The 26,732-nt window shown below is 36.0% G+C and overlaps 1 protein-coding gene across 1 annotated transcript in view; it reads left to right on the top strand.

Moving 5' to 3' along the window:
* LOC129360477 (relaxin receptor 1-like) overlaps nucleotides 1-26,396 on the top strand; it is a 100,693-nt gene extending 74,297 nt beyond the window's left edge. The window contains exons 7-18 of the mRNA XM_055030745.1: nucleotides 2,802-2,873; nucleotides 3,028-3,099; nucleotides 3,273-3,341; nucleotides 3,482-3,553; nucleotides 3,769-3,840; nucleotides 7,546-7,617; nucleotides 8,123-8,194; nucleotides 8,848-8,919; nucleotides 10,364-10,593; nucleotides 17,621-18,031; nucleotides 18,323-18,541; nucleotides 19,845-26,396. Of these exons, the coding sequence (XP_054886720.1) occupies nucleotides 2,802-2,873; nucleotides 3,028-3,099; nucleotides 3,273-3,341; nucleotides 3,482-3,553; nucleotides 3,769-3,840; nucleotides 7,546-7,617; nucleotides 8,123-8,194; nucleotides 8,848-8,919; nucleotides 10,364-10,593; nucleotides 17,621-18,031; nucleotides 18,323-18,541; nucleotides 19,845-20,260 (1,849 nt within the window). The 3' untranslated portion in view covers nucleotides 20,261-26,396. The remainder of the gene's footprint in view (nucleotides 1-2,801; nucleotides 2,874-3,027; nucleotides 3,100-3,272; nucleotides 3,342-3,481; nucleotides 3,554-3,768; nucleotides 3,841-7,545; nucleotides 7,618-8,122; nucleotides 8,195-8,847; nucleotides 8,920-10,363; nucleotides 10,594-17,620; nucleotides 18,032-18,322; nucleotides 18,542-19,844) is intronic.
* Nucleotides 26,397-26,732: the final 336 nt, after the last annotated feature.

Raw genomic sequence — 26,732 nt, 5'->3', positions numbered from 1 at the left:
TTTTCTTGAAGGAAATATGTTGTTTTTACTTTTATGTACTCTGTGACTGCACATCTGAAGATGTACGTCTTTTTTTCCTGTCAGTGTTTGTGCAAAATAAACAAAACTGAATGTTCAGAAATGTATATAAAATGTATATATTTTATTTATTTACTCAGTAAAAACAATAAATAAAAAGTGAAACTGCAGCATATTTTAGTTGTGACTTGCATAAGAGCAGATGGCAGATATTCCCAGCTCTGTAAGTTATTTATAATGTGAGCCATTATTGTGAATGAATAAATTGTTACTAATGGTCAAGTAAAGCAGGTGTGAGTATGGAGGTAACTTGAATGACTTTGTAAGTAAATAAATAAAAGTTGACTACAGCAGATTTAAATGAAAAACAATAAATAAAATGTAAACAAAAACCACTAAAAATGGAACAACACATTAAATAAACAAAACTTAATTGTAAGATTGGAGATTATTGAGCTCATTTTAATTTATCGTGTGATTAATTGATTAGTTGCTTATTGAAACAGGTAAACTAGTTGTTGATGTACGTCTGTGTCAGAGTAACAATACTGGTAAGAACTGAAGCATAAAATGATTTTATAACTTTGAAAAGTGGATTTGGTTTTTTAAAAAGATTTTTGTGTCTGAAATGGAAATAAATATTTTTTTGATTTATGACACTGTAACCCATTTGCTCAAACTATGAGGTATGCACAGAATCATCTTCTTGACAAGCTATTCTAACAAATATGAGCCGTTCAAGATGGCTTTGGCTGTGTGTACATTTAACTAAGCACCTCCAAAAAGGTTTGATTGTTTAAAAAATACCATCACAAAGAACTGAAGGTGCAGTCCAGGTTGAGCTGGAGAGATTTTCTGTGAGTCAAGGTGTCAGCAGGATGCCAAAATCTGAACTGGTGCAGAGCTTACTTTTCTGGTGGCTGTAGATGAATGAGCAGAGCCGACAGGCGACACAGGCTGGTTTTCACAGAGATAGGGAGGCGAGTAAGGAGGAGCAAAGCTGGCTGGTGTTCAAAGAGGAAAAAACTGAGGCTGGAGCAGAGCTTGGAAATTACTGGAAAGAAAGAGTAATCAGCTAAAGGGTAATCCCTCAAGAAGTAGCGGTCAAAGAGTTTCAGGGCTCAGTGGATACATTTACTGCAGGGCTTGATTAGTTATTCAATGTGTAAAGGCTGTGACGAAAAATGTAGTGTTTTACCCAGACAAAAAAGACAGAAAGAAACACAAATTGAAAAAAAAAATCTATAACTATATGCTGAAAAACACACCTTTCATCATTAAACTTTAACTGTTCAACCCTCCCCCACCTGGAGGCGGATGACATTGATAAAACACTGAATGTCGAATCCACGAGGATTTGAAGATAACCTGGACAACTTTACAGAAATCTGAGATAACAAGAATATGTTGTAAACCTGCAATGACCTATCTATGTGAAGGTGTATTTTCTCCACCTTTCATTACATTTTTCTTTTTGTATCTCACTTTGAAGATGTCCTTGGATAGGCCAGAGAGGCCAGAAATTCTTGCTTTATTAAATGTACCTTTCTCAAAGAAAATGACATCCTCTCTTTTTCTTACCCATTTGATCTGCTGCTCTTCAGCGATGCAAAACCTCTTTACTGTAATATAGAGATGAAGACTAAAATACATCTTAGATGACTGGGAAGTACAGTAATTGATATTGTCAATGTACAATTTACATTGAATAATAAAAATAATTAGGAGGTTTGGGTACAGTTCTGGTTAGACCTTAACGTACATTCATCATATTCATGCATGTTATGCACATTTAGACTTTTATTTGTGTGGTTCCTTTTTATACTTAATGTTTAAAAAAAAAAGAAATTTGAATGATTTTAAACAGAGGAAGTGGCTGCACGATTTATTCAGAATTTCTGCTTGCAGACAGACTGAAGTGCATATATTCAGCTTCAGTAATATTTAAATAAATGTCTATAAGGCAGTTTCACCTTGACAACACGCTCCAGGAGAGTTGGAAGAACTTGTTTAAGTGATTGCTTTTGACTTTAATTATAGTCCATATTTTTCTATAAGATTCTTTAGGTTTCAGAGCCATTCTGAAACCTTAAATGAAACATAATTTGTCCATTATTTCTTTGAAACAGCAGATTTTATTGAATTTTTACCCATATAACCCAAAATGTTAGACTAATCTGGAAGAAAATTGGTTCAAATTATCAAGTGTCTCACAAACTAGGCAGCAGTGTCACTGTCTATACAGAGTTGTTATTCATCAGCATGGACTGAGAGGGTACTAAACAAGAAAGAAAACTTCTCTTCCAAAACTGACACCTTTCAGATTGATATTTGTAGCTTCCTACACAAGACAAGCTGAATGTCAGGTGAGACAAAGCTGTTTCATTGAGTTTTTGACCATCCCTGGTTATTTAGAGGTGCTGTATTCTTCTGTGTCACATTTGTTTGTTTGATATGTACTTGACATTTGCTCAATATTGTTTTTTTAAGAGAGAACATGACAAGAGGAAAGACAAACAATCTTCACCCATATATTCACCATGTCAAACTACTTGAATAATTCTTAACAGAACCATCAATTCAGATGTTGAACTTTATTGAACTAAAAGTTTACAAAATAAGCAAGTAAATTAGCATTTAGATTAATAAAATGTTTTCAAATTTAGCATAATGCTAATGACTGAGTATAAGCTTCTGACCGACTCTAAATCCAGGCTTAGCTTTGCTTGTTAGTTTCATGTGTCAAATATAGAGTAAGGTAACATTTTATTCATTTTTTTCAGGTACCTGAGTTACAACAAGATAATAGTATTGATGCCAGGAGTGTTCAAGGACTTGCACAAGCTGGAGTGGCTGTGAGTCAGCAGCTTTTATGTTCTATTGTTTCCTTTTCCTCTCTTCCACCTTTCCGTATTACATTATACATTACACATATCTCTACTGAGGCGGTTTTATCCGGATCAATAATCCGACAATAAGGTGGAAACAACATCCTGTTTGTCTTTTCAGGATCCTGGAAAACAATAATATCCATCAGATATCTGCCATGACATTTTCAGGACTGAACTCTCTTGTTTTACTGTGAGTTTCTGCCCTTACATTACATATTTGATCTTTTACCTTCATCTCATGTTGTTTGGGCTATTTGAAGTGGTTATTGTTTAGTGTTGTTCTTCCCCTGTTAAGAGTAAGAGTGTCTAAACATGAAGAAGAAATGTGCGACACTGTGTTTCTTTTTTGTCTCTGATTGACAGGGTTTTGTTGAACAACTCCCTGGCAAAGTTGGATGACATCTGCAGGGAAATGCCCAGACTGAACTGGCTGTAAGTGGGATGTCAGAAAGTATCACAAACTGTCCTCTCATAAAAGTGACAAGACCTTTGATGGGTTTACTCTCTCTGTGTTTGTATCTATCCTCATATACTCTCTGTACGTGTGTGTTTTCCAAAACATTTCCTTGCAGGGACTTGGAGGGAAATCTAATTGAAAAAATTGGAAATGCTTCTCTCCATTCATGCACCATGTTGACAGTTCTGTAAGTGTAAATTTGCATAATGTAATTCATAGCTAAGGCAAAGGTTTGCTCTCAAAATATTTACTTCTGACTTAAGCTTGCAAATTCTACCTAGATTCACTTAAAACTGGAGCCACCTTGTAGCCAGAGCATGAAGTCAATATGACGATTCATTAAATGGAAGGAAGAGATTCGAGAAACATTGGTGTAATTCAGTGTTTATTGACTTTTCCCAGGGTGTTACAGCGAAACAGGATCAGCTACATACACGAACAAGCATTCTCAGTCCTCCAAAAGCTCGGAGAATTGTAAGTCCAGTCCTTTCCTCATTTATTTTATTTTCAAATCGCACAAAGAAACTATTCTCAAAATAAAAAGAGATAAAGTTTGAGATGCCTTTGAGAAAAAAGCTGAATGAAACCCTTTAACATGCGGATCATTTTGAAAAAGCGTCACACATTGTGTCTTCCAGCTCCAAGGTCATTATCAAAACATTGATGGAGTTTTTGAAGGAGTATGTGAACATCAAGGAAACGGTACATTTTGAAGGAGAGCAAATTGTAAGGGCTGTAGAAAGGAACAGCAGACTTCACAACGTCTAATGAGCTCACATGTTATGAAGGAGGCTTCATTGAACAAACTCATAACTGCGTTGGACTACTTGCAGTTAAATTGAGGCTGAATATGATCGTTTAGATTAGCTACTTTGTTGGGGAGCATTAGTTTGCTCCTCTGAAATGTTTTTGCCGCTGCTATATACATTTCAGCTAATGTTCCCATTTTCGAAGAAAAAAATGCTTTTTCTAAGAGCATTTTTTTTTCTACAGGAATATTATTTTAATTACTATGAACACATATTTAACCTTTACAGACACAGCATTAAACCAAGTGTCTACATTAATCTTGTTTTACTTTTCAGACTTGTTATTATTTGATCTGCTTCTGTACAGGGGACGCCATTCCACTTCTGTTGTTTGTATTTTTCTGGCTTATAACCACAGAAGTGCTGCGTTTGCCTGCAGATGTGAACCTTTTACTTCATATCCTGTCTCCCTCTTGAGTTTTGAATAGTGTCCTCTTGCATTTATCTTCGTAGCATCCCCCAACTGTGTGTTCCTTTCATTTGCTGTGCCTCAGTGTTGCCTGTACAAAGCTGATAAATGCCTCATGAGTTTCAGCATCTCCTGTTCCAGGGACCTGTGAATTTTTTATGCTCCTCTAGCAGAAACTTCGATAGCTCGAGGCAACATATTGTCTGTTCTCATTCTCCAGAACACACTGAGGTTCTGGAGAATCCAAAGCCACATTAGTTTTGCAGTAATGTCGCTTTGGATTAAAGGGCAAACTACTTAAAATTAGTTGCTCATATCTCAAGATTACTGTGACACTTTTTGTCCTGCCTGAAATATAAGAAATAAACTGCAGACATTTAACAGCAAGGGACTAATTGAAGCATTTCTTTTTCCTTGCTGGATATTTGAGGGAAAGAAATGTGTTATCTGTATCTAGTGCCGTTATTGTAACATCAGACACACCTTTGTCTAGGCTGTGAAAGCTTCAGGCCAATTTCTTAAGAATCCAGCTGTTTGGGTTTGACTTTGAGACTTTAGAATAAATTAACTTAGTGGAATATATTTCAGATAACTTGAAGCTCTTTACTTTTTTTCTTCTTCTTGCAAATACTTTTTTGTATCCTTTTGTCCAAGATAAGGCCTTCCATGGCTCTTTATCTCTAAATTCCATGGAAGCAAAATAACCAATGTTGTTTTGTTTCTTTTTGACTCTGTAGCCAAACGCTAGTTACATTTTGCATGACTTTATTTATTCTGTTCTATTCACAACATAAATAATGCACATTTCTGTAAACTCTAAGAATATATTTTGTCAACTTTATTAAACATGCAAAGTGTTGATAATGGCTGTCGGTTATTCAATCAGAAACAATAAAAACAGAGAGAATGCATCTCATAGCACCAACAGCTCTGGCTGCTGAAAGTCAGTTTTAGTAATGTATAAATGTTTTTTAGTTACATGCATTGAAGTGTAAATTGCTGTCACAATAAATCTTCACTACAAGGACTTCAAAGAATGAAGATAAACTATGATGTAACATTAAAGCACTGCTTACATCATTGTACCTTAATCAAGTTAAGATATCTCTCCTTGCAAAAAAAAACAAGGCTACATTTTTCTATATGTTCCTGCATCTTAAGATTCCTTTCTGTTAAGAAGGTTGTGCATTCTCCCTGCTGTATTTGTGGTGAAGTACAGCAGGGATTTCAAACAAAGGTAAGCATGAAGAAACTATAACAACATGTATTTGTATACTCATATGTTAGTTATGGGGAGTATCGAACAACAGCGAAAGGTGAATGTTTTTTGCTGCTTGTGGTAACAACAGTGACAAAACATTTCTCAAATTCCTTGTATTGTATTGTGCTCGCCACATTGAATCCCACGTAGAAGGACAGCAAGCAATTTTAGCCTTATAGCATTTGTTCCATAGGAAATGAATGGAGATGGAGCGGTTTCTCCTCCTGTGCTAAAGCTAAAAGTTGCTTCCTTGAACAGGTTAGGCTAGGTTTTCATGCTATACAAAACATGTTCATTACATTTTTGCATAAAATGATTCTTAGATAATGAGATATTAGTCTGCTCAGTTCTGCCTCTTTTCAAAATGATCCATTTTGGGCCCTCTTGTCACTTTAAATCCAAATAAGCTGCTGCAAAATCATTGTTTGCACATTGATTTTGAGCCACAATTATGCCACCGTACATCTTTGAAAACCAAAAGTAGAGCCTCCTACACAGTCAACAAAGATTTTGTCTGTCTAACACTGACTGTGCAGACTGCAAAAAGATTCTGCAAGACATAGGAAAGCCAGGAGGATCATCTCCACTCTTCCCTCCTTCACTGACATTTTTGACATCAACTTTGCCTGCATTGCTAATGACACCTCTCACACCTCACTACCAGTCTTCAGCCTCCTGCCCTCAGGGAGAAGGTACCAGAACACACTCCCCAACGCTTCTGAGCATCTTTAAACACCAGCCTGTCAGGATGCTTGACTCTGTCCACTACATTCTCCCTGTGACCCCTGCTAATTGATTTTAACCTTAATTTTGTTTCAGTAGGACAATTTTACCTTGTTTTTACTTTATTAATTTGAATGCTTTGAGAGAGAGAAATAGTATTTCCATTTATCTGTATCTTCTGCATATATGCTGAGTTCACAAAGAGGATGGTGATCAGTCCTGACTCATGTCCTCAGGCAGTTTCACAGCAGTTCACACCATGGGACATGTGACCAAAGTCACTCATGTGTTATTGCTGTGGACAAATAGCATGGAGTCAAGTACTGGACAAAACGGAGAGAAGAACTGGTAACATGTGTACTTAATGGATCCAAATGGTGTGACTACAGCTTGAATAGAAATCACACTGAGAACTGAAGAAGGCTTTTGGATAGAAGATGAGAGCTTTTCAAGGAATAAAAGAACTCTACTTAAAGCACTTCAGGTTTGACAGGATTTCTTATTGGACATGTGAACTATTTTATTTGAAATAAAGTATTGAGTTTTTTTCCTTGCCCTTGTTTTTTTGTGTTATTTAAAAAAATCTGTTTAACACAAAGCAACCAAATGGAGATTATTATTTCTTTTTTTTCATACGAGCACCTTTGATCCTGAGTAAAATCTTGCAAAAATAATTGGATTTCTTTTTTACAAGCAAAATCATTTTTGTGAAGAAGTTTCTTCTGTTTTTTATCATAATTTTTACAAATAATAGACGCATGTAAAGGAGAAAATATAGTGTTGTGCCTGTTCGTCTCTGTATGTCAAACGGCCAAGTCCATGTTGTTCATATTTTGTATATTAGCAGAAAATAGTTTTGAAACCAACAATGTTCTATAAAAAGATCAGCAAAAATTAGTATATAATCTTTCAGATTCTTTTGGTTCTGAATGAGTTTGTTTATTTTTTTAATGTTTATGTGCTTTGTCTCTGCACAGGGATCTGTCCAACAACAGACTGGTGGCCATACCTCCCAATCTATTTGTCTTGCTGGAGGATTTGCTCCAACTGTGAGTTCTTAATCAAACACGACAGTAAACAGATTTTGCTTTAACTTTGGATTGCTGCAGCTCGAGTCTGTTTACATGTCTGCGAGAATCATTTTGCACAAAACTCAATTTTAATTGGATTTAGTGCATTAGTTTATTTTTAATAAAATTAAATCAGACATATTAAGTACGAAAAGTAAAGTTTTTACGCTGGCACCAAGATTTTATGTGTTTATTACATAAGCGTAGTTGAGCACTAACAGCATATTAGGTTTATATCAAGCTGTCATGCAGAGACAAATAAAATGAGGATGAGTCCAGCGTTTGCTGCTGAATCGCTTTGACAGCTTGATTGGAAGGAAAACATGTAGGAGTTAAAAAGAAATAGAAAAACATGTTACTGAGATGAAGCGCTGATATCTGATGTGTAACCTCTGCAGGATTTACTCTGTAGTGTAAGATCAAGGATCAGTGGCATCTATATTTAATATTTTGTAAGAATTTTTGTTTTTATCTTATGTCATAGAAACATATCCTACAATCCCATCGTGGAGCTTCAACTGGATCACTTTGACAAGTTACATAAACTGAAGTCTTTGTAAGTATTTGTTCTCCTGGTTCTGACTCTGACCGCTAACCTTTACTGTTGCAGATTTACGGACCACAACAGCTTTGTATCTGCTTATTAAAGGGTAATGAAGTCTTTTATGATGTTTAAGATCTGCAAATACATCTGTTGTGACATGTCAAATAGGAAAGATTTAACAGTAAGAAAAAAGCTGGGCAAAAAAAAAAACAAATTCTCACACAGTTTTACAAAGTGTGTACCAAATGTGTCAGGTGTAAAAATAACCCATCATTATAGAAAAAAGAGCTGGTATTCCAACAGTAAAACATGGTGATGGTAGTGTGATGGCTGGGACTGCATTGCTGCTTCGGGGTCTGGACAATTTTCAATAAGCAGAAACAATTAATTAGCTCTAGCATAAAGGACTGCCGGGACAATAATCCGGAACACAGCGCAAATTCACCTCCATATTGCTAAAAAAATAACGTTTTTGAAACATGCTTTTTAAAATCTATTATTGATAATAAAATGTGTTTGATCTGAATTTGATTTGATCTGTGTTTGATCTGAAGTTTGACAAGAAAAGCATCGGCAGAGGAAGTCCATAGGAGCACATTCTTTTTGCAGGTCTGTAGTTCACTGTTCAGAATTTGTAACAAAATCCATGCTTTTATGTTTCTCAGGAGCATAGAGGGAATAGAAATTGATAACATACAGCGAAGGATGTTTGAACCTCTCAGATACTTGACTCACATGTAAGTACAACGTCATCATGCTCTGTGGAGACCTTCGTTTTTTCACACATAATCTACTGATAAGACCGAGTCACAGGTTAACCTTAATGGGCCTCAGCTTTAAATCCATCTGGGAGATAATTAAACCAGCTTTAAGGTGATCGAACCTCTCAGAGGGCAAAGATGCATAATTCATGAATTCGTGGAAGGAATAAGTTCCTTTTTTACTTTTCTTCATTTTTACCACATTGCCTGATAGATAAAACTTCTACTTGAATAAACAATGTTCTTTTCAGTTTTGTTGGTCATGTGAGAATGATAGTGAAGCAGTGCATTGTGGGGTACGCTATCAGATATCGGACACAACAGCAATAATAACGTCAGACATTAATACTAACCCAAATTTACATCCTGGTGCATCACTTGGTGTCAAAACTTTAATATTTAATTTTTTTTCTGGTTGAATGTTCAAGCTCTATCTTGAACATTGCTCACCTGCATTTGAAATGACTGAAGATTTGAAACATTTGACATTTTGACATGTATTCTAAAACTTTAATTTATTTAAAATACATTTTATGTATCCGACCAATTCAGAGCAGTAAACAATACTGAAGTGGAAAGAAAATATTTTGTAGGTTGTTAAAAAAATAAAGTATGCTTTCAGCCCTCTTAATCAAAAATAAAACTCTTCACAACCAGTTGCCCATGTAATGTAATCTCAGTGTAAATCTAACTGTTCTGTGAAGGCTTCACTGGTTTGTTAGAGATCATTAGAGAACAAACGACATTATGAAAACCAAGGAACACATCAGACAGGCCAAGTTAAACTTATGTTCTAAAATTTTAATTGAAATTTGGGTTAGTATCTTTATAAAATGTGGACCAATTCATTCTGCAAATATTTGCACACTAAATGTAATATTTAGCGCATTACATACAGAACTCTGCATTGTTGCTGTTTTTTTTTTAATATAATTTCAATCGATAGTCCAAATTGAGTAATTTGAGGATCTGAGAGATAATCATTGATTTTCCTTTTGCTTTTCATTAAGGCGATTTTAAGCGCTACTCGTTACCATTCAGGCCAAAGAGAAACTGTGAAGAAAGCAGAGCTGTGTCAACACCCCACACCTAAAAATAAATGAACCCAGAGCTTAATGCTTGGTTGGGTTTCAGGTCTTTTAGTTTTGATAAATGACTGATGCTAAATCTCTGCCGGCTTTCTCCAACAAGAGTTTATAAGAACAAAAGGTGCACTTTTAATCCAAATAGTTTTTTCCACCTCCTGAACTACACAGTCTGACTGAAATGAGATCTCTGTTCTTCCTTAACTTCCAGTTTAAATGCACAAATAGACACTAAGGGTAATACTGTGGATAGACCACTGCAGGCTGCAAGTGAAGACACACCCCCTGCCTTAGCATTAGATTGCTTTTTTATTGTTGTTTGTCTGTTTTCTTAGCTATTTCAAGAAGTTCCAGTACTGTGGCTATGCCCCTCACGTGCGCAGCTGCAAGCCCAACACAGATGGCATCTCGTCTTTTGAGGACCTGCTGGCCAACATCGTCCTGAGGGTTTTTGTCTGGGTTGTCTCTGCCACCACATGCTTTGGCAACATCTTTGTCATTTGCATGCGCTCGTATATCCGCTCTGAGAACAAACTCCACGCCATGTGCATCATCTCCCTCTGCTGTGAGTCAAACTGCATTTCCAGGGAAGCAGCAGTCATTTGGGAGGGAGTGTTGTACAAAGGGAGAAGGATATGGAGCCTTTTAACCTTCAGAAAGTACAAAGTGTCACTTGAAGTTTCTGTCTGAATTTTTATTTATTTATTTTTAGACTGACTGTATTTCTAATGCCATAATGTATAGTCATGTTTCGTTGTGTTTCTCTGGTATAAAATATTTAATAAGCCTCACAGGATTTATTATGAATTATATCAAGTTTATGCAAGGCATAAATATTTGCAGTGACTATTCATTCTATGTTAATATGTCAGTAGTGCAGCCTGGCACACTTTCAACTTCCTAGAGTTTGTTTTTTGGTTGACCTGTCTGGAGGATCTGGATGTGGTTAAGACTTAAGTTTTTTACCTGTGAACCCAAGATGTTTATATTAGGGCTAGTAGTTTTAATTAATTTCAGAAACTCTAATGTGTTAGAAAATGTCATGCAATTAGTTACAATTTTATGGACAGCAAACATTACTTTGTGGGAACCACAGGTGGACAGTGAAGAATGATTTCTTAGACCACTACAGTCCAAAACTACACTTTTTCTGCTCAGATTTATACTGAGTGACGTTGATATCAGTTGCCCATTCATTTGATCACCCTCCATAATAACCCACAACCAGTGAAAATAAAAAAAAATACTACAGTAAAGATAAAAAACCAAAGTGTACTTATATTTCTCAAAACTACAAATCTGAAAGCTTCCCACACTGTTATAATTAAATGGAAAAAGATAAATCACTGGTGGGATTTCTCAACTCATAATTTCATCAACTAAATTAATACGGACTCTTGATTAAGACGTTGAGTTTTGTTTCCAGAAAAGCTGAGATGCTTCATAAAACGTTTATATGAATGCAATGAGCATGCAAATGTTCAAACCATGAATACAAACCAATATTCATATTAGTTTTATTTTTAACTCCATGCCAACAAAATCTTTTAAATATATTCTGGATACATCTACCACCAAGGCTGTGTAAGTGAAAACTGTCCCTCTACATATTAAAATTTTATGTTTTCCCCCCTATGCTCTTATGCTCCAATTTTCTACCACGTTTTGGCTTGATAATTTTACATGACCTTGTTAATATTGCATGAAGGAAGAGGAGTGAGAAAACAGCTGGGGGTAGAAAGCTGGCACCAGGGCAATAAAAAAGCTAATTAAGTTAAATATCACCATAAAAAGGAAAAAAATATATCCATGCATCAATCAGTTCAAACATCTCACATTTAGATACGGTGTCACACAACAAATTAGTATGTTAGGTGTGATAATAACTGAATCAACTGAGGACAAGTGTCATAAAACATCAGAGCTCTACACTGATGTCTAATAAAGTAAGCAATATTTTTAGCAACATCTCTGCACTAGAAACATTCAAATATCAACAATCTATAGCTGAATCTGTGATTTCAAGTATATCATTTGTTTTTCTTGACTCATGGTGAGCTGAGAAAAACTCCACACTTTCCTGACCAAGAAAAGTTGTAGTCTTTTCAAAGCTGCAGCATCTTTTAGATTTTTTATTTATTACTTAAAACTCTCTTTATGTTGTGACAGTAAAATATGGATGTTATAAATGAACATCAAAGTGAAAGTTGCTAAATGCATTTGCACCCACTACTTTTCAGTGTAGTAAAAGAACCATAAAACCATACAGGATATTTTCACAAATATCCTATGTTCATCTGTTCCATAATTTCCTAATAATATGTTGATATTTGTTGTAATGCGACAAAATGGGAAAAATGTTTATGGTGCGTAAATACACTTACAAGACAGAGTAACTGCACAGGAGAATCCAAGAAGAGAAGATGAGTGGCCATGAGTATGTCGTGCAACATTAGTCCTCACCATTATATGCAGTTTGCTGTTGTCTTGGTGACTTTTACAGCAACACGGTGCCAGATACATTTTGTGTTCCAGGTGGACAGCTTTTAAACTAACATCTATATAGCAGTAAGTTAAAGTCTGTTAGAAAGACAGAGAAAATGACGAAACATTCAAAACTCAACATATTGTCCCTGACATTTTCAAGATGGTTAAAGCGCTTCATTAAAAGAAGAGGTGATGCAATGCAGAGGTAACATGCCCCAACTCTTAAACATGTTCCCTGAATCCTTACAAAAATTAAGACATGTCTGTGTTTTGGTAGCTCACAGCTCAACACAAGATTTCATCAGAATGCTTGCGAATGCAGTGGCATTTGTTATCAGCATCAGATGAGGACTTCTTGGGTGTTTCATGATTTAATGAGGAGAATCAGAATAGTTGTTTTTTTAAAATGGCCATTTAAAATGAACTCCAGACTGACAACTGAGGAAAACAGAGTTGACAGTAAAGGCGGATTATTTCTCGGGAAATATTTCAGATTGAAGAGCAAATTTGCTGCTGCTGTGATGTGACATCGTATAAACTGTCACATCACAACACATTTTACTTTAATCAAAATATGTTACAGCCTTCAAGTTATACAATAAACTATAAAATCATAGGTTTCCCAAACCTTTCCCTACCTTGGCCCTCCAAACATCATTAACTTCTGGCCAGGGACGCCCTTTGCAAATCCACAGACATTACTACAAAATATGTAAAGAAATATCAACTTTAGAACGTTTCTTTTCCGCACTTTTATTCAAAAAATTTATAGTCGTTACATTTGTTTAGCATAAATGCTGCCTCATAATTTTTGACATTAGCTGGCAATAATTTCAGAGGGTTTTTTGAAGCAGTGTTCTCCACAGGTGGGCTGCTAGATGGTGGCTTCATTTCTTTCTTTTCAAAAACTTGCCCATTTTGTATTTTTTGTCCTCTTAGTTCCAACTTTCGAAGACCCTCCTTGCTCTTCGTCTTCATGGTGACCCCCCCACAGGACCACAGCTCCCACTGTGACCTAGATTGAAGGGCAAAAACTCTTCTCAAAAAGTTTAATATACCCATGACAAAAATACCATGAAAGGTGTCAACCAAGTTTGAATTTGTTTTCATTTCAATACATTTGTAGCCTAGTTGCTTTAACACATTGATCTTTAAAACTTCATTCCTTTAGAGTTGGCTGAAAAAAGCTAAGGTGAAGCTTTAAAATGGTTTAGTCTTTTTACCAGAAGTGGATTAAGTACTTTCATATGCAAACAACATGTCCACAAAGAGCTAATGATCTGCACATAAAGGGATAAACAGATTTAAGTTAGCAGGCAAAGTAGAAACTCAGATTTGATCTGTATTCAAATCTGGATCAAAAGTTAGCTTGAAAGACATTTTCATCTATTCAGCCACATTCATCTTTGACTGAAGTCTTTTACTCACTGAAAACATTTCCCTGTTGGGTTTTTACATTTTTTCTTTTTCTACAAAAAACATGTAAACACAATGTCCTTGTACCAGAAGCCAAGATCCTCCGAGAGATCCCAGTTTGGCACGGACTAAATCAGTTCTGCTGTTTTCCGCTTTAAATCTTCACATCTCAATACTGCATAGAATTAATAATAAAATGTTGAGATTTGTACTTATTTAATAAGTCAAATGTATTATAGATCCCTTTTAATAACTTTCTGAGATTAATTTTGCAACATTATTCAAGAGATTTTTTTTCTTTTTTACATTTCACAAATGTTAATATATTTCATATAAATTTTACAGACAATAAGGTTAAAGGTATTTTGAAAAGAATGCAAAAAACATTTTTACTGCAAAGTTGCAAAGCTGGTAGAGACTTATCCCAAATAACAGGAGAATTTGCAACAGAAGCTTAATACAAGTGAACGCCAAACTTTTCAGATTTTAATCAGTACAAAATGTTTAATACCATATTAACAACTATGGACTACTTTGTGTTGAGACTCATATGAAATCCAAAAGAAATACATTAAAAATTTGTATTGGCACTGTATTCAAGTGGTACTTTATGTAAAACAAAAGATAAAATGACAATAGTGGTAACATTTTCCAGTTGGATATAAACTCCAGATTTTGACTGAAGCCATTCAGATGGCAGGAAGTTCAGCAACAGATGGAGAATATATGAGTAATTAGTTTTCACACTGCACCAGTGGATGAACATGTGGGACTGGAATCTAAGAAAAATAAGACAACTCTGCTTGGAGGAACCTGAAAAAGAAAATAGGTCAGTTATCAACATTATTCCCTAAGAAAGTGTAAGAGGAACTTGAAAATATGATGTATAATTATCCTTGAGGCAACAAGAAGAAAACTGCGTCACCATCTTCAGTGGTCATATTTAATGCGTCGGGTCAAATGTGACCTCTATAATTTCATCCATGAATAATTGCACATTGAGTGACTCTTGGGACAACGTAATGGGCTCAAAAAGGTGATGGAAATCTCTATCAACCCCCAGATTCAATTCTTTATGGCCCATAATTTGCTTTAATAACTGCTGCAAGTCTTCAAGAGTATGCCAGCTTTGCATACCTATGACAACAATCAAGTCTTGCTAAACTTTTTTATTGGATTTTGTTTGAGCTTTGACTGGGCCATTCAAACACATTAATGTTCTGCAAAGCCATCCTTCTACTGATTTGGTCCATGGCTGGATGCAAGTGGCTTGCATCCACTCTCACTCTTTGTGTCTTGTTCCATATCTCATGACCATAGGTGAGGGTCTGAACTGTGAGGAACTGGTATATTGAGAGCTTTGCTGATCTTGTCAACTCTTCTCTACAACTGATGCTCACATTACATTAGACAAAGACCCAATCTGTCTGTCCATTTCTGGTTCTTGGCATCACTTGTGAACAGGGCACCAAGATAGTTGCTGTTGTGAGATTTTACATTCATTTGAAATATTTGGTATTTTATTTGGTATATAATTTGATACTCAACTATTAGTGGAGATATTTAGCCATCATCTGTGATAGTTTATGGTGTGCTGATATAATGAAGCAATTACTCCCAGAGAGTCGTTTTTGTTGTGCATCTGAACATTAAAAAGTGACTCTATGATTAGAGAGTTTGACTTCCAAATTTGCAATTTGTTCCTTGATCGTGACAGGAAAACATTTTAATAAATTGCCAAGGGCAATGAGGAATAAACATGGAGGAAAACATTGTCCAGGGAGGTAATAAGACACTTTTGTTCAGATGGATAGTCCTGTACTAAACTAACCTCAACAACACAAGAACACGTTTCAACAGAATACAAAAACTGCTACTTTATTTTTTTAAAAATGTTTGTATTAAAACAAAAGCAATTATTGTTATTAGATTTTGTTTTGGTATAGAACAAGAATAACATGGTTTTTCTGTTTTGCATTAGCAGCCTGATTTGCCTAGTTTGCAAATATGTTTGCATCTTTTTATGTCATATTGCTTACTCATTTCTGCAGAATGGAGTTATATAGAAAATCAACTTGTGTCTGAAACATGACATAAATCAGTAACTAACTAAGAAAATCAAAGCCCACCACTGAGTAACGCCCTGTTTCTGTCTAGATTATTTGTTTTTTTGTTACTCAATCAAATTCAAAATATGCCATGAGCATAAGTAGAGACTGCTGCTGAAGATTCTAAAATATCTTTTCAAAACTGACTTCTTATGACCTTCTTTCCACACTGACTTCATCCTTCATGACTTCAGTCTGTGAGAGTTTTAAGTTTTGAGGACTCTACTTTGACTACATTTTCATACTCTAATAAATCCTTTGATCTTTTCACCAAGATAACAAGTTGACAGGTTTAATTTAGTCTGAATAAAAATGCTAATTATTTAGAAAGGGCATCCATTTCTTTGTCATTGACATTTCAGCAAGGCTTATAGTGGATAAGGTGGTGAGCTGTATGAAATAACACAGAAATTTAGGACACCACCTGAAAGTCTTTGGTTTTATTTTATTTTTATTTTTTTTTATTTTTTATTTTTGCAAAATTAGACGTACTGGGAAAAAAAAGTAAATTACATATAGTAGAAAAGAATACTCAAAAGAAAACCTCAAAGGTCTCACAATATGCACATCTTCTGCTTATAGACAAGTTGAGTCTATACGTAATTTTTTCTTCTTTTCAAAATCATTGGATAAAGGTTATGTTCAGGTGGTCTCTATAGTTAGTCAATCTAGTATCAATTTTAGACCTATAAATTAAAATAATCATGAAACAATAATATTCTAAAACATTTCTATAAAATAGGTTAATTAGAACATCCCCTCATTTATTCCCACTTCAACACAGTTGTCTGGGATTGCATTGCTGACCTTGGGACACTTCCAGCATGCCTGTCCCCCTGCTGTTCAAACTTTAGACATTTACAACCTTTTTCCACTGGGATCAACTCAGGACAGCTGAACCCGGCTTTATGTGGTGATGTGGTTTTTCTACCACTGCTTAGGTTCAAAGAGTCCAGTTGAAAACATTACATCAAGTCTGTCGGCCACTGATTGGCTGAGGAGTGATGTCAGTCTTTGCTTTATGAGAGATTCTTACAATAACCAAACATTTAAAAAACTCAAAACGGTGACTGTCATAGCTTCCATATTGTGCTTGTGTCATACAGATCCATCCGCACTCATTTTCCGACTCTGGAACTGGCCAACTATTTGATGAAACCCACCCACTAGAGCTGTTTCTCAAACTAATGGAAAATCACTCAAAGAATATAAATTAGAGTTTAGCTGACTTTAGACATGCTGTTAAGTGCTTGTGAAAAAGTCATTTGTGTGATGTGTTAATGACTGTAGAAAGGAGAGTGAACACCAGGGTACAATCAAAACACCAGGCTTCAGAAAGTGGATCGCAGCAGAGCATTATATGAGTCTAGTAAGAGAACTAACAAGGTCTCGAAGGGCTCTGAAAATGTGCCATTCCACTGTCTGGAGCATTAATCTACAAGTGAAGGACTTTTAACCAGCTGCCAAGATGCCCAGGTCTGGGCAAGTCCACCCTAAAAGTGACAGCAAATGCTAAAAAAGACTACAAAACCCCTCAAATGGCAGAATTTAGGAGTTTAAAGTAGTTGTTCTTTCTTGCAGGTGCTGATGGCCTGATGGGTATTTATCTCTTCATGATTGGTGTGTATGACCTGAAGTTTCGTGGTGAATACAATCGTCATGCTCAAGCCTGGATGGACAGCACTCAGTGTCAGGTCATTGGCTCTTTGGCTATGCTGTCTACCGAAGTGTCTGTGCTTCTCCTCACATATCTCACCTTGGAGAAGTACATCTGTATCGTGTACCCGTTCCACTACCTAACTCCCGGCTGGCGACGGACTGTCAGTATTCTATTCGGGATATGGGTGTTTGGATTTGTCATCGCCTTTTTGCCTCTGGCCTGCAAGGGTTTATTTCACAACTTCTATGGTACCAATGGGGTCTGCTTCCCTTTGCACTCGGAACAGCCAGAGACGCCTTGGGCACACGTGTACTCCATTGTTATTTTTCTTGGTGAGCATTTCTTTTCATGTTTACTTTTTCCTATTGCATAACCATGTTTTTAACCAAATTTACTTAAAACATATTTTAGTCCCATAACCATTTGCAAACACATACATATTTTTGTTTGGTTTCCCATAAGTTTATAAATTTACCCCTGCATAAAGATCTGATTCAAATTTATAGTACACTTGTGTATTTTGCATCAATATTAAGAACCCTACTGATCATCTTTGACAATTGAAATGTTAAGAAACCTTGTATATCCAAGAAGTAAATCTGAACTCAGTGCTCTCTCAACAGGTCTCAACTTGGTGGCATTCCTCATAATTGTCTTCTCCTATGCAAGTATGTTCTATAACATCCAGAGAACAGGCACTCAGACCACCAAGTACAGCAACCACATAAAAAAAGAAGTGACCATCGCCAAGCGGTTCTTCTCTATTGTCGTCACTGATTCCCTCTGCTGGATCCCCATTTTTGTTCTCAAGATCCTTTCACTGTTGCAAGTGGAAATTCCTGGTAATGAAAAGATGCCCACTTAAAGTCCACTTAAATATGCTCTTTCAGCACAACATAAGTGGCTGGCAGCTTGTGTCTGTAGTATTTTTTGTGACGCGTTTTAGCACTAGTGACAACAAAAATTGGCAATTTAAGTTTCAGAAATAAACGTTTTGCAAAATAATTTCAAGGTTAAAATGTATCTATAAATGTCACCTTCAAAAGCAAGAATAATGTCTAACTGCTTAGTGAAAGCTGTATGCACAAGGCTCCTTGGATTTTTCCTTACTTTGGGTGTCTATTTCTGGTGTAGTTATAATCCAAACAAAATCATATTGAGTGAACAGAGGTTCTTGGAAATAAAGAATGCATTGTTGGAAGGCCTGATTATTTTCTCTTAAATTGTGTCACATTTGTAAGAAAGATTTGGGTAGTTTACTGAAAAAATAGCCAAATGGTTTTCTCCCCATGTCAGACTGCTTATCCTGCTCATCCTGCTCAGGAATATTTTCTGGTGTCTGTTGGACTGGGTAACGGAAGTTCAGAGAAACAAGTCATTTTGGCAATTTAACATTAATTCCACAAACAGGAGCCTTGGTATTGTGTGTGAGGAACAACAGTCTGGCATCTCCTTGTGCAAGTCACCAGCTCAGTTGCACACTGTTGTAGGATGATATCCCATTTCTCAACCAGGAGCTGCTGCTTGTGTTGTTCCCTCTGCATAAACAGCACACCAATGCTGATCCTACAACTGTTTGTTGGGGTGGAGGTCAGAAATGAAAGCTGGTCATTCCAACCTCTGCTCTCACTCTGATAAACTTTGCTGTGTTGGAGGAGCATGGACATCTTACAAGATAAGAGTTCAGTCCCTGAGAATGGAGATATGGGATTGTCACTGGTTGAAACTCATCTCGATATCTTTGTGCATTGAGATGATGATTCTTTTCTCCAGTGTGGGAGATGCCACCACACACATCACATTGCCAGATGTTGTAAGGTTTCCTGCTCAAATCACATGCATTTTTCTCATAAACATTGTCCCATTTAAAGGGAAATAAACTGGCACCATTTACAAAGAATTGCTGATAAAGGACCAATATAATGCATTTTTCAGGCTGAGAGCCCAATGAAGTAACTATTTTACCTTCAGTTGTTATGTAAATGTATCAAATATAACTTAAGATAAATTTGACTTTGCACCTGACTTTTTGAAATTGGCTTCTGCAACTTTAAGAAGCTCCTTCTTTTTAACACACCTCATGTCATGTTAGGTTGTTCCACATTTATGTTCTCCCAACTTTTTTTTATCTCCATTTCCTTGCAGGCACCATCAGTTCCTGGGTCGTCATCTTTATTCTCCCCATCAACAGTGCCCTGAATCCCATCCTCTACACGCTAACCACGCGGCCTTTCAAAGAAACAATCCTCCAGGTGTGGGCAAACTACAGACAGAAAAGGCCTTTGCTCAGCGGTCACCCGCCACATCATCCGTCGCTCACCTGGCAGGAAATGTGGCCCCTCCAGGAAAACAGCCAAGGGTGTCCACTGGAGGCGAAAGACACAGCAGCCAAACTCACCCCCGTGGAGAATCCGGATAATGGTTACAATGACTTTAATACGAGCACGAAACAACAACAGCAGAAGCAGCATGCCGTGTTATCGGTGTGCTCGCAGAATAATTCGGTACCCCAAACACTCACACATATTCACATGTTCACACAAACAAATGACCTCCTCTAAGTGACTAAGAATGCATCTGTTCGTATGTCTGTATAATTCTCCTCAACCACATTAACGTTTCAGGTTCATTCATTTAAACTCTTAATTATTTCATTAACAATGAAACTTAATTATTTCATTAACAATGAAACATCTGTGCACAGATTTCTCATTTAAAGTGAAAACTCATGCCAGCAGCATTCATGAGGCTTAGCAGTAAATACAGTTATCAAAAATTTATAACTACCTTGTTAAACTTTTTACTCACCATTTTCTCTAGAACTCACCTCACTTACAAATCAAAGATGAAGACTTTCATTACAAATGTTACTTTTTAAAATGCAAGTTAGATTAATCTCTGTAAATGAGAATGTCATTTAATAAGTTTACTTATCTCAGCAGTTTAATACTGAATAAGAAAGTCATGCAAATTAATCAGTGTATTCAAACAATTTTATTATTATTATTTGTTTAATCATTCCTTACAGCTAATAATAATCCAAAATGTAGGTTCTGAGAAAGCCAATCGACACCAATAAAAAAAACGATTTTTTTAAATACATAATCTAATGTTACAGGCAAAAAATAATGAAGAACTCTTGTCCTTGACATTTGCCCAGCAGACAGTGCTGACTTCCTCCACAAGGATAAACTGCTAAATGTCAGTGCTAATATAGCTATCTTTTTACTCAGCGCTGAATATCAGCAAATTCAACTTATATGAATTTGAGGCTCAACTAAGCATCATGTGTTTAAACTTTACAGTACATGAACATACTTTTTCTGTTATCCAACTTAAAACATTTATTTAAACATGCAGGACATTGATAAAGAGGATTATGGAGAATTGGAACAGCAGACATAAGAGGGACTTAGTTTCATATCAGTTGCTTCCAAAAACTGCGTATTCCCCAGAGTTCTTCTAAAAATTCAAATATTTTTTCAATTAAATGAGAGAAATTGTGAACTCATGATAGTAGTTTGGCAGGAATCATTATCGCACCATATTCGAACTCTATAAAGTGACTGGTTATGATGCCAGTGATGCATTGAGTCTGTGTAATGGCTTAAAGGCCTCACAGAAGCGTTTCTGTTTATTGTCGCTGTGCTTTGCTGTAAAACAGATTAGTGATTCAGAAGTAGCTCCCACTCCCTGCTGTAGCCTCTGGTTCTGGTGGCGCAGCTTTTGTTGACTGCAGCAGTGCACAAATAGAGAGATGTGTAGCAGAATAATTAGGCTGTTAAGATGCTTTCTGTTTCATTATCTACTCCTATGGGTTCTCTACTTACAAAAAGAAAGAAGGAATCAGAGTAATAATAATGTGCCTGGGTTTTCCTTAACATATAATCGAGATGTCTCGCCATCTGATGAACATAAGGTCTGAGTTCTTCATTCTTATCTATGTTCTGACTCCAAACATTTGCACCCAACATCCAAACTAACTCTATAAGATACACATTGACTGTAGTTGCATAGGTATTAGACCAGTTAGGGTACCTGCAGTGATCCCTGTCACTGCTGAAAGAACCAACATGTAGACTCATGAGTATCAGACCTGGATTATGGAGCAATGAAAGATGATGTTCTGGTCTGATGGATCATGTTTTCTCGTCATCAGCCATCAGAGATTTTGGTGTCTTATTCAGGCTTTGGAACATCAAGTGTCTTATGTTTGGCAGTGGCTATATGCTGTGTTTTGGGGAGCTGGTAGTCAAATTCAAAGTTTTCTAAAGAATTTAATGCTGAGAGACCTTCAGTGATGCAAAAAAATAAAGGAAAAAAATGTGTTTCCATTGCATTAGCTAAAAAAACAAACAATAAAAACTCTACTTCAGGCTACTGAAAAACCTTTTTGTTCAATATTGCCATGTTTCCATTAAAGCAAATTTATTTTCAGAATTCCAGTTTGTGCAATTTTAATGTGAATGGCAGCTAATGCTTCCTGCTTTGTCCAGGTTATACTAAAGCAATTGTGATAGCAACAACTCCCAAAAAATGGTCATAACGCTATGCCTAATTGATGTAGAAAAATCCATTTTATGAACTGACGTTTTAAGCTTCTGCAGCTGAGAAGGCCATTACCAGACTTTAACAATTAGTTCTGTAAAACCTGCCCTGTGAGATTTCCCTCCATTACTTTAAGCACTCAGACATAGAAGTTACGCACTTCAGGATTATTGTAACATACTTCAATTACATCCACTGTCTGAGTCTTGGGTAAAAATGGAAGTGAGATGGAGTGATGCTAAATTTTAAACCCTTCTGTTTATCTAAAATAAGTTTCCTGGAGACACAGAGGAGGATTTGTTGGTGCGAATGTGAGAAGCATACAAACACACTGATGTTTAGCTTTAAGGCAACCCATGTGATTATTCCAAGCATGTACATGTGTCACTGCTTTTCATGCACAAGTGGGTCCCTCTCAGCAGAGTTTGTTTCTCCACAAGTGGGTTTGTGAATCACTGTGGATGCAAAAAATCCATTTTATTTCGTAGATGTTCATTTGTGGCTGCTCTCAATTTCTTCAAGATGAGAGATTTCCCGTGTATTCACTGATGTAAATATGGACCTTCTCGGTGTGTGTGGAAACACTTTTTCTGCTCCCAGCAGGAAGCTTGAGCAAAGACAGGCACCCTGGCTTCATACACATGAAAGGTCACCTGCAGAGGAAGTACAGCACATGGATTCTCAGTGCCATTATTGCAGTTTCCTAAACCAGGCCAGCTAAACTTGTTTGCTTGAAGAACCACTGAGATGACAGCTATATTCCACCTGCTGTTATCTAACAGAAAATATATAAATAAATAAATTATCTGCTGAATGGATGACATGCCTCGGGTTGCTACATGTCTGCTGCATTCCTATTTCATGTAGCTACACTACAGCATGGATTTGGTAATTGCAAAGATTGTTATACATACATTTACTCTAAACAGAATTGACTTTTCGTCCTGGAGATAGAAAGTGCTGATGTCAGTCTTCCATCAAGACATGTAATGTAGCAACAGCCCAAGGTTGACGTTCCTGACTTTTACGGACACATTTTGAGAATAAAACATTCTCCAAACCTGTGCTGATTGAAAAAAACCACAGTGCCATCCGCACAGCTGAAGGCTCTTGGCCGTCTAAGTCTGTGCTTTTAACTGTTCATCTTACAATTCAAACTTGTCAAATACTCTGAGAGCAGTTCTGACAGCTCCTGCTGTTGAGCTGAATACATAGAGGAAGAATCAGAAAGGCCATTCATTTGTCAATGCACAATCCAATTAGCAAAGCAATCAAAATTTGCTGATTTATTACGATTATTAACTTTTAAAAGAAATGAATAAGTGAACTTCTTAAAATATTTTCACCCTGTTTCATTTCAGCTTCTAGGCTGAATGAAATTCATCCAGCTTCTAAATTTATTTAAATCTACCGTCAAGTATAAATAAAATGTGAAAGAAATTTCTCTCTGTCATTATTTATGAACCTCATGGTTTGGACCCTTGTAGAAATAATATATTAGATGAAATCTATTTTTTCTTTATAATGTTACTAAAGTCCATTGAGGTTTGCAAACGTTTGATGGTGTACAGCTTCTTTTAGGTTCCACAGCTCCTCAGTTATTTTCATTTACAACCTTTCGTGGTTATGTTTGCTTTTATTATTGAGATTATTCTTCAGTTTTATGAATGCATTTCAGCCAAACCTCAGGTATCAGAGAGAGATGGCCTCACATTTGATCCATACAGTGGAGTCTTTGTTTAGATCTTCTGTCTGCACATAACCAGAATTAAACCATAAACTCTGAGCTGTTCTGTGTCTGATATCCTGAGCCGGGAGTACTCTGGCTCTCGCCCCATGATGGCCAGAATCTGCCCTGTGATCCTGCATGTTTATGATGCACACGCCTATTCAAAAGCTTGACAGAGACGCCAACTTAGCACAAGCCTGCTCTTGGTTTCTCTGCTAAAAACCACAACAGTGATTTTAGGTCATCTTCCCACTTCTGTCTTGCTTTGGCCTGACTGTTTATTTGAATGAAAAGTGAATGACGGAGAGGGAAACATGGAAGAGAGCCGAAGAAAAGATAACATATACGTTGCAGAAGTCTCCATAGTTCATCTCTGATTTTATCCAGCCCCAAGATCTTCTTCATTCAAAATTAAATGCAGTTAATGAGGACATTATTGCTCTCTGACTCAGTTTAGGTATTAATACCAATACTTAGATAAAGGAAAATTAGAACTGTAAGCACTTATGAAAGGGTTCCAAGTCTCTGGGCCTGCCTCTTCCAGGCCATTACATCAGGTGCCTCATCAACCCATCATGCAACAACTATGTAATAATACTGCCAGCTTCCTTAAAGATACATCCAGACCTTAATTACAATGTAATATTGCTAAAGCTAAAAAATGAATTAAAAATCTAAAATATCTCCTACACTGTGTTCAGAATGTGGTTACACATTCTGATGATCAGTGAATAAACTGGCTGCAACTTTCTTTTAAAATGTAAGAAGCAGGAATGTATTTACATTTATTTGTTTTTTTTATAATACATTGCATTATAAAAAAGCAAAAAATATATATCTCTTTTGCTTTTTTTAAAGAAAAAAAAGATAATTTTTGCTTTGTCTTTGTTTCAGGAATTTGACAATTGAATTGTACATTTAAAATCACAGTTAATCAATTTCAGAACCTTTAAAGATCAGATCATTTGTGTCCTGATAATAAAAACTCCCAGACCTGAAAACGGCAGCTGCTCTGTTTTCTCTATCATGACAGTATTATATCTACAATATTAATCAGAATTGCACTGAGCTTGTTAGGTATGTTTCATCCAGTATTTCCATTATTTTTCTACCTAGTACTGCAGAAACAGGCTCTGAAATAACTAATCTAGAGCTCACATTTAACCAAAACCTGACAAAAAAATAATTATCACCTCTTCCAATTCTGATCAGCACATACGCACACGTAGGGTGTCAAATCACAACTACAACACAGATATACTATGGTTATTGTGTTTATTTGGAGTTGACCTATCTTTACATGTTGACAATGCATTTTATATTTATGTCAGCAAGCCATCCAACAAACAGCACTAACAACACATCTCTGCCAGGGTGAGAATAAAGAATCTCATTACTTTCTATCCTGCAACTCGGTCGGGTGTTATAAATAAAACAAAAGTAACAGCAGTTTGTGTTCATCTGCTGCTGTTCATTGTTTACCTTTAAAGCTGGGTCAAATAGGCAGATATACTGAAAACTGGTAGGAAAATCAAAGCACATCTCCCTTTATGATGTGCAGTCTAAAAATGTTATTTGTGGCATCAAAAAAAGAAGAAAATTGGGATTTTTAAAATTATTTTCAGTTTGTATTGAGGAATATTGTGCTTTTGTCTGGTTCCCAATGTATTTGTCACAATTTTAGGGCGAAAAAACATTTTATTCTCTTTTAGTGGAATGATCCTGTTTACGGCTAAGATAAACATGCTTATATGTTTCACACATTTTGTACTGTATATATGAACAGAGTCTGTCCTGTCCTTTTAGTTTTCGCTTTTTTCATGTCTTTTATAGCTGTCTTAGTGTCATGAATAATTATAACTACAAATGTTCATTCTGTTACAAGCAAATGTTTAAAAATTTCAAGTGGACATGCATCAATGATTCATTAAAAAATTATGCTTAGTTTGACAATTAGATTCTTGTCCAATCAGTCTCTGAATAGTACTATCAAACAACTGAAAGGGTTAATCACTCAATCAAGTTCCCTTTTCAGAATTAACAGGCTCTCCACAATGCATTTCATTCTCAATTTTAGAGAAATATAAAAAACATTTCAAAGACTTTCTAAAAAATAATCAATGCAGCCTTTTATTATATTTCATGCTCAGTTAGCAGAAAGCTTTGTTTCTCCTTTCATACTATTAATTAGTATTTCCTGAATGTAATATAACAGTCTCTTTGTGTTCAACAAGGAATGTACTTATTTTGGACAGGAATTAAATTAATAAGTTTTGTGTGTCAGTTGTTGCAACACAAGAAGCATTTTTTTACATCCTGTTAAGCTAAACCCCCAGCTGGTTTGGGGGTTTGATCTTCATCTCACAAACCCCAACATCACAACACATTTTTTACACTGTGAAGTACCATACTGGCATTTGTAAAAGAACTAGTTCTGTACAATAAAATACAGTTGTGAACTCCTAAGTGAATTCCTGTTTTTTTATTTCTGTGTTGAGTTAGATTTCTCAGTCCTTTTCTTTACTAAAATGGAAAGCATGTGGCACTCAAAGCACAAATTATATTAGGCTGTGAAAAGGTCACTTAACTTTAGATTTTAAAGCTGAAACAAAGTGTGCAGTGATGTGAAACAGCAGGATGATTTATATTAATCTATTAGCCTTTCTGACACATTTGAACAAATTGAAATAATCCTTTTTCACTGAAGCAGACACTTGGATATTTAATCTTTTGCGTAAATGTGTGCTTCCTTTTTT

The sequence above is a fragment of the Poeciliopsis prolifica genome, unplaced genomic scaffold (genome assembly GCF_027474105.1).
Source record: "Poeciliopsis prolifica strain line A6 unplaced genomic scaffold, Auburn_PproV2 SCAFFOLD006, whole genome shotgun sequence".
NCBI classification, from domain to species: Eukaryota; Metazoa; Chordata; class Actinopteri; order Cyprinodontiformes; family Poeciliidae; genus Poeciliopsis; species Poeciliopsis prolifica.
The sequence above is the reverse complement of the archived record's forward strand: the minus strand, read 5'-3'. Positions and strand labels throughout refer to the sequence as shown.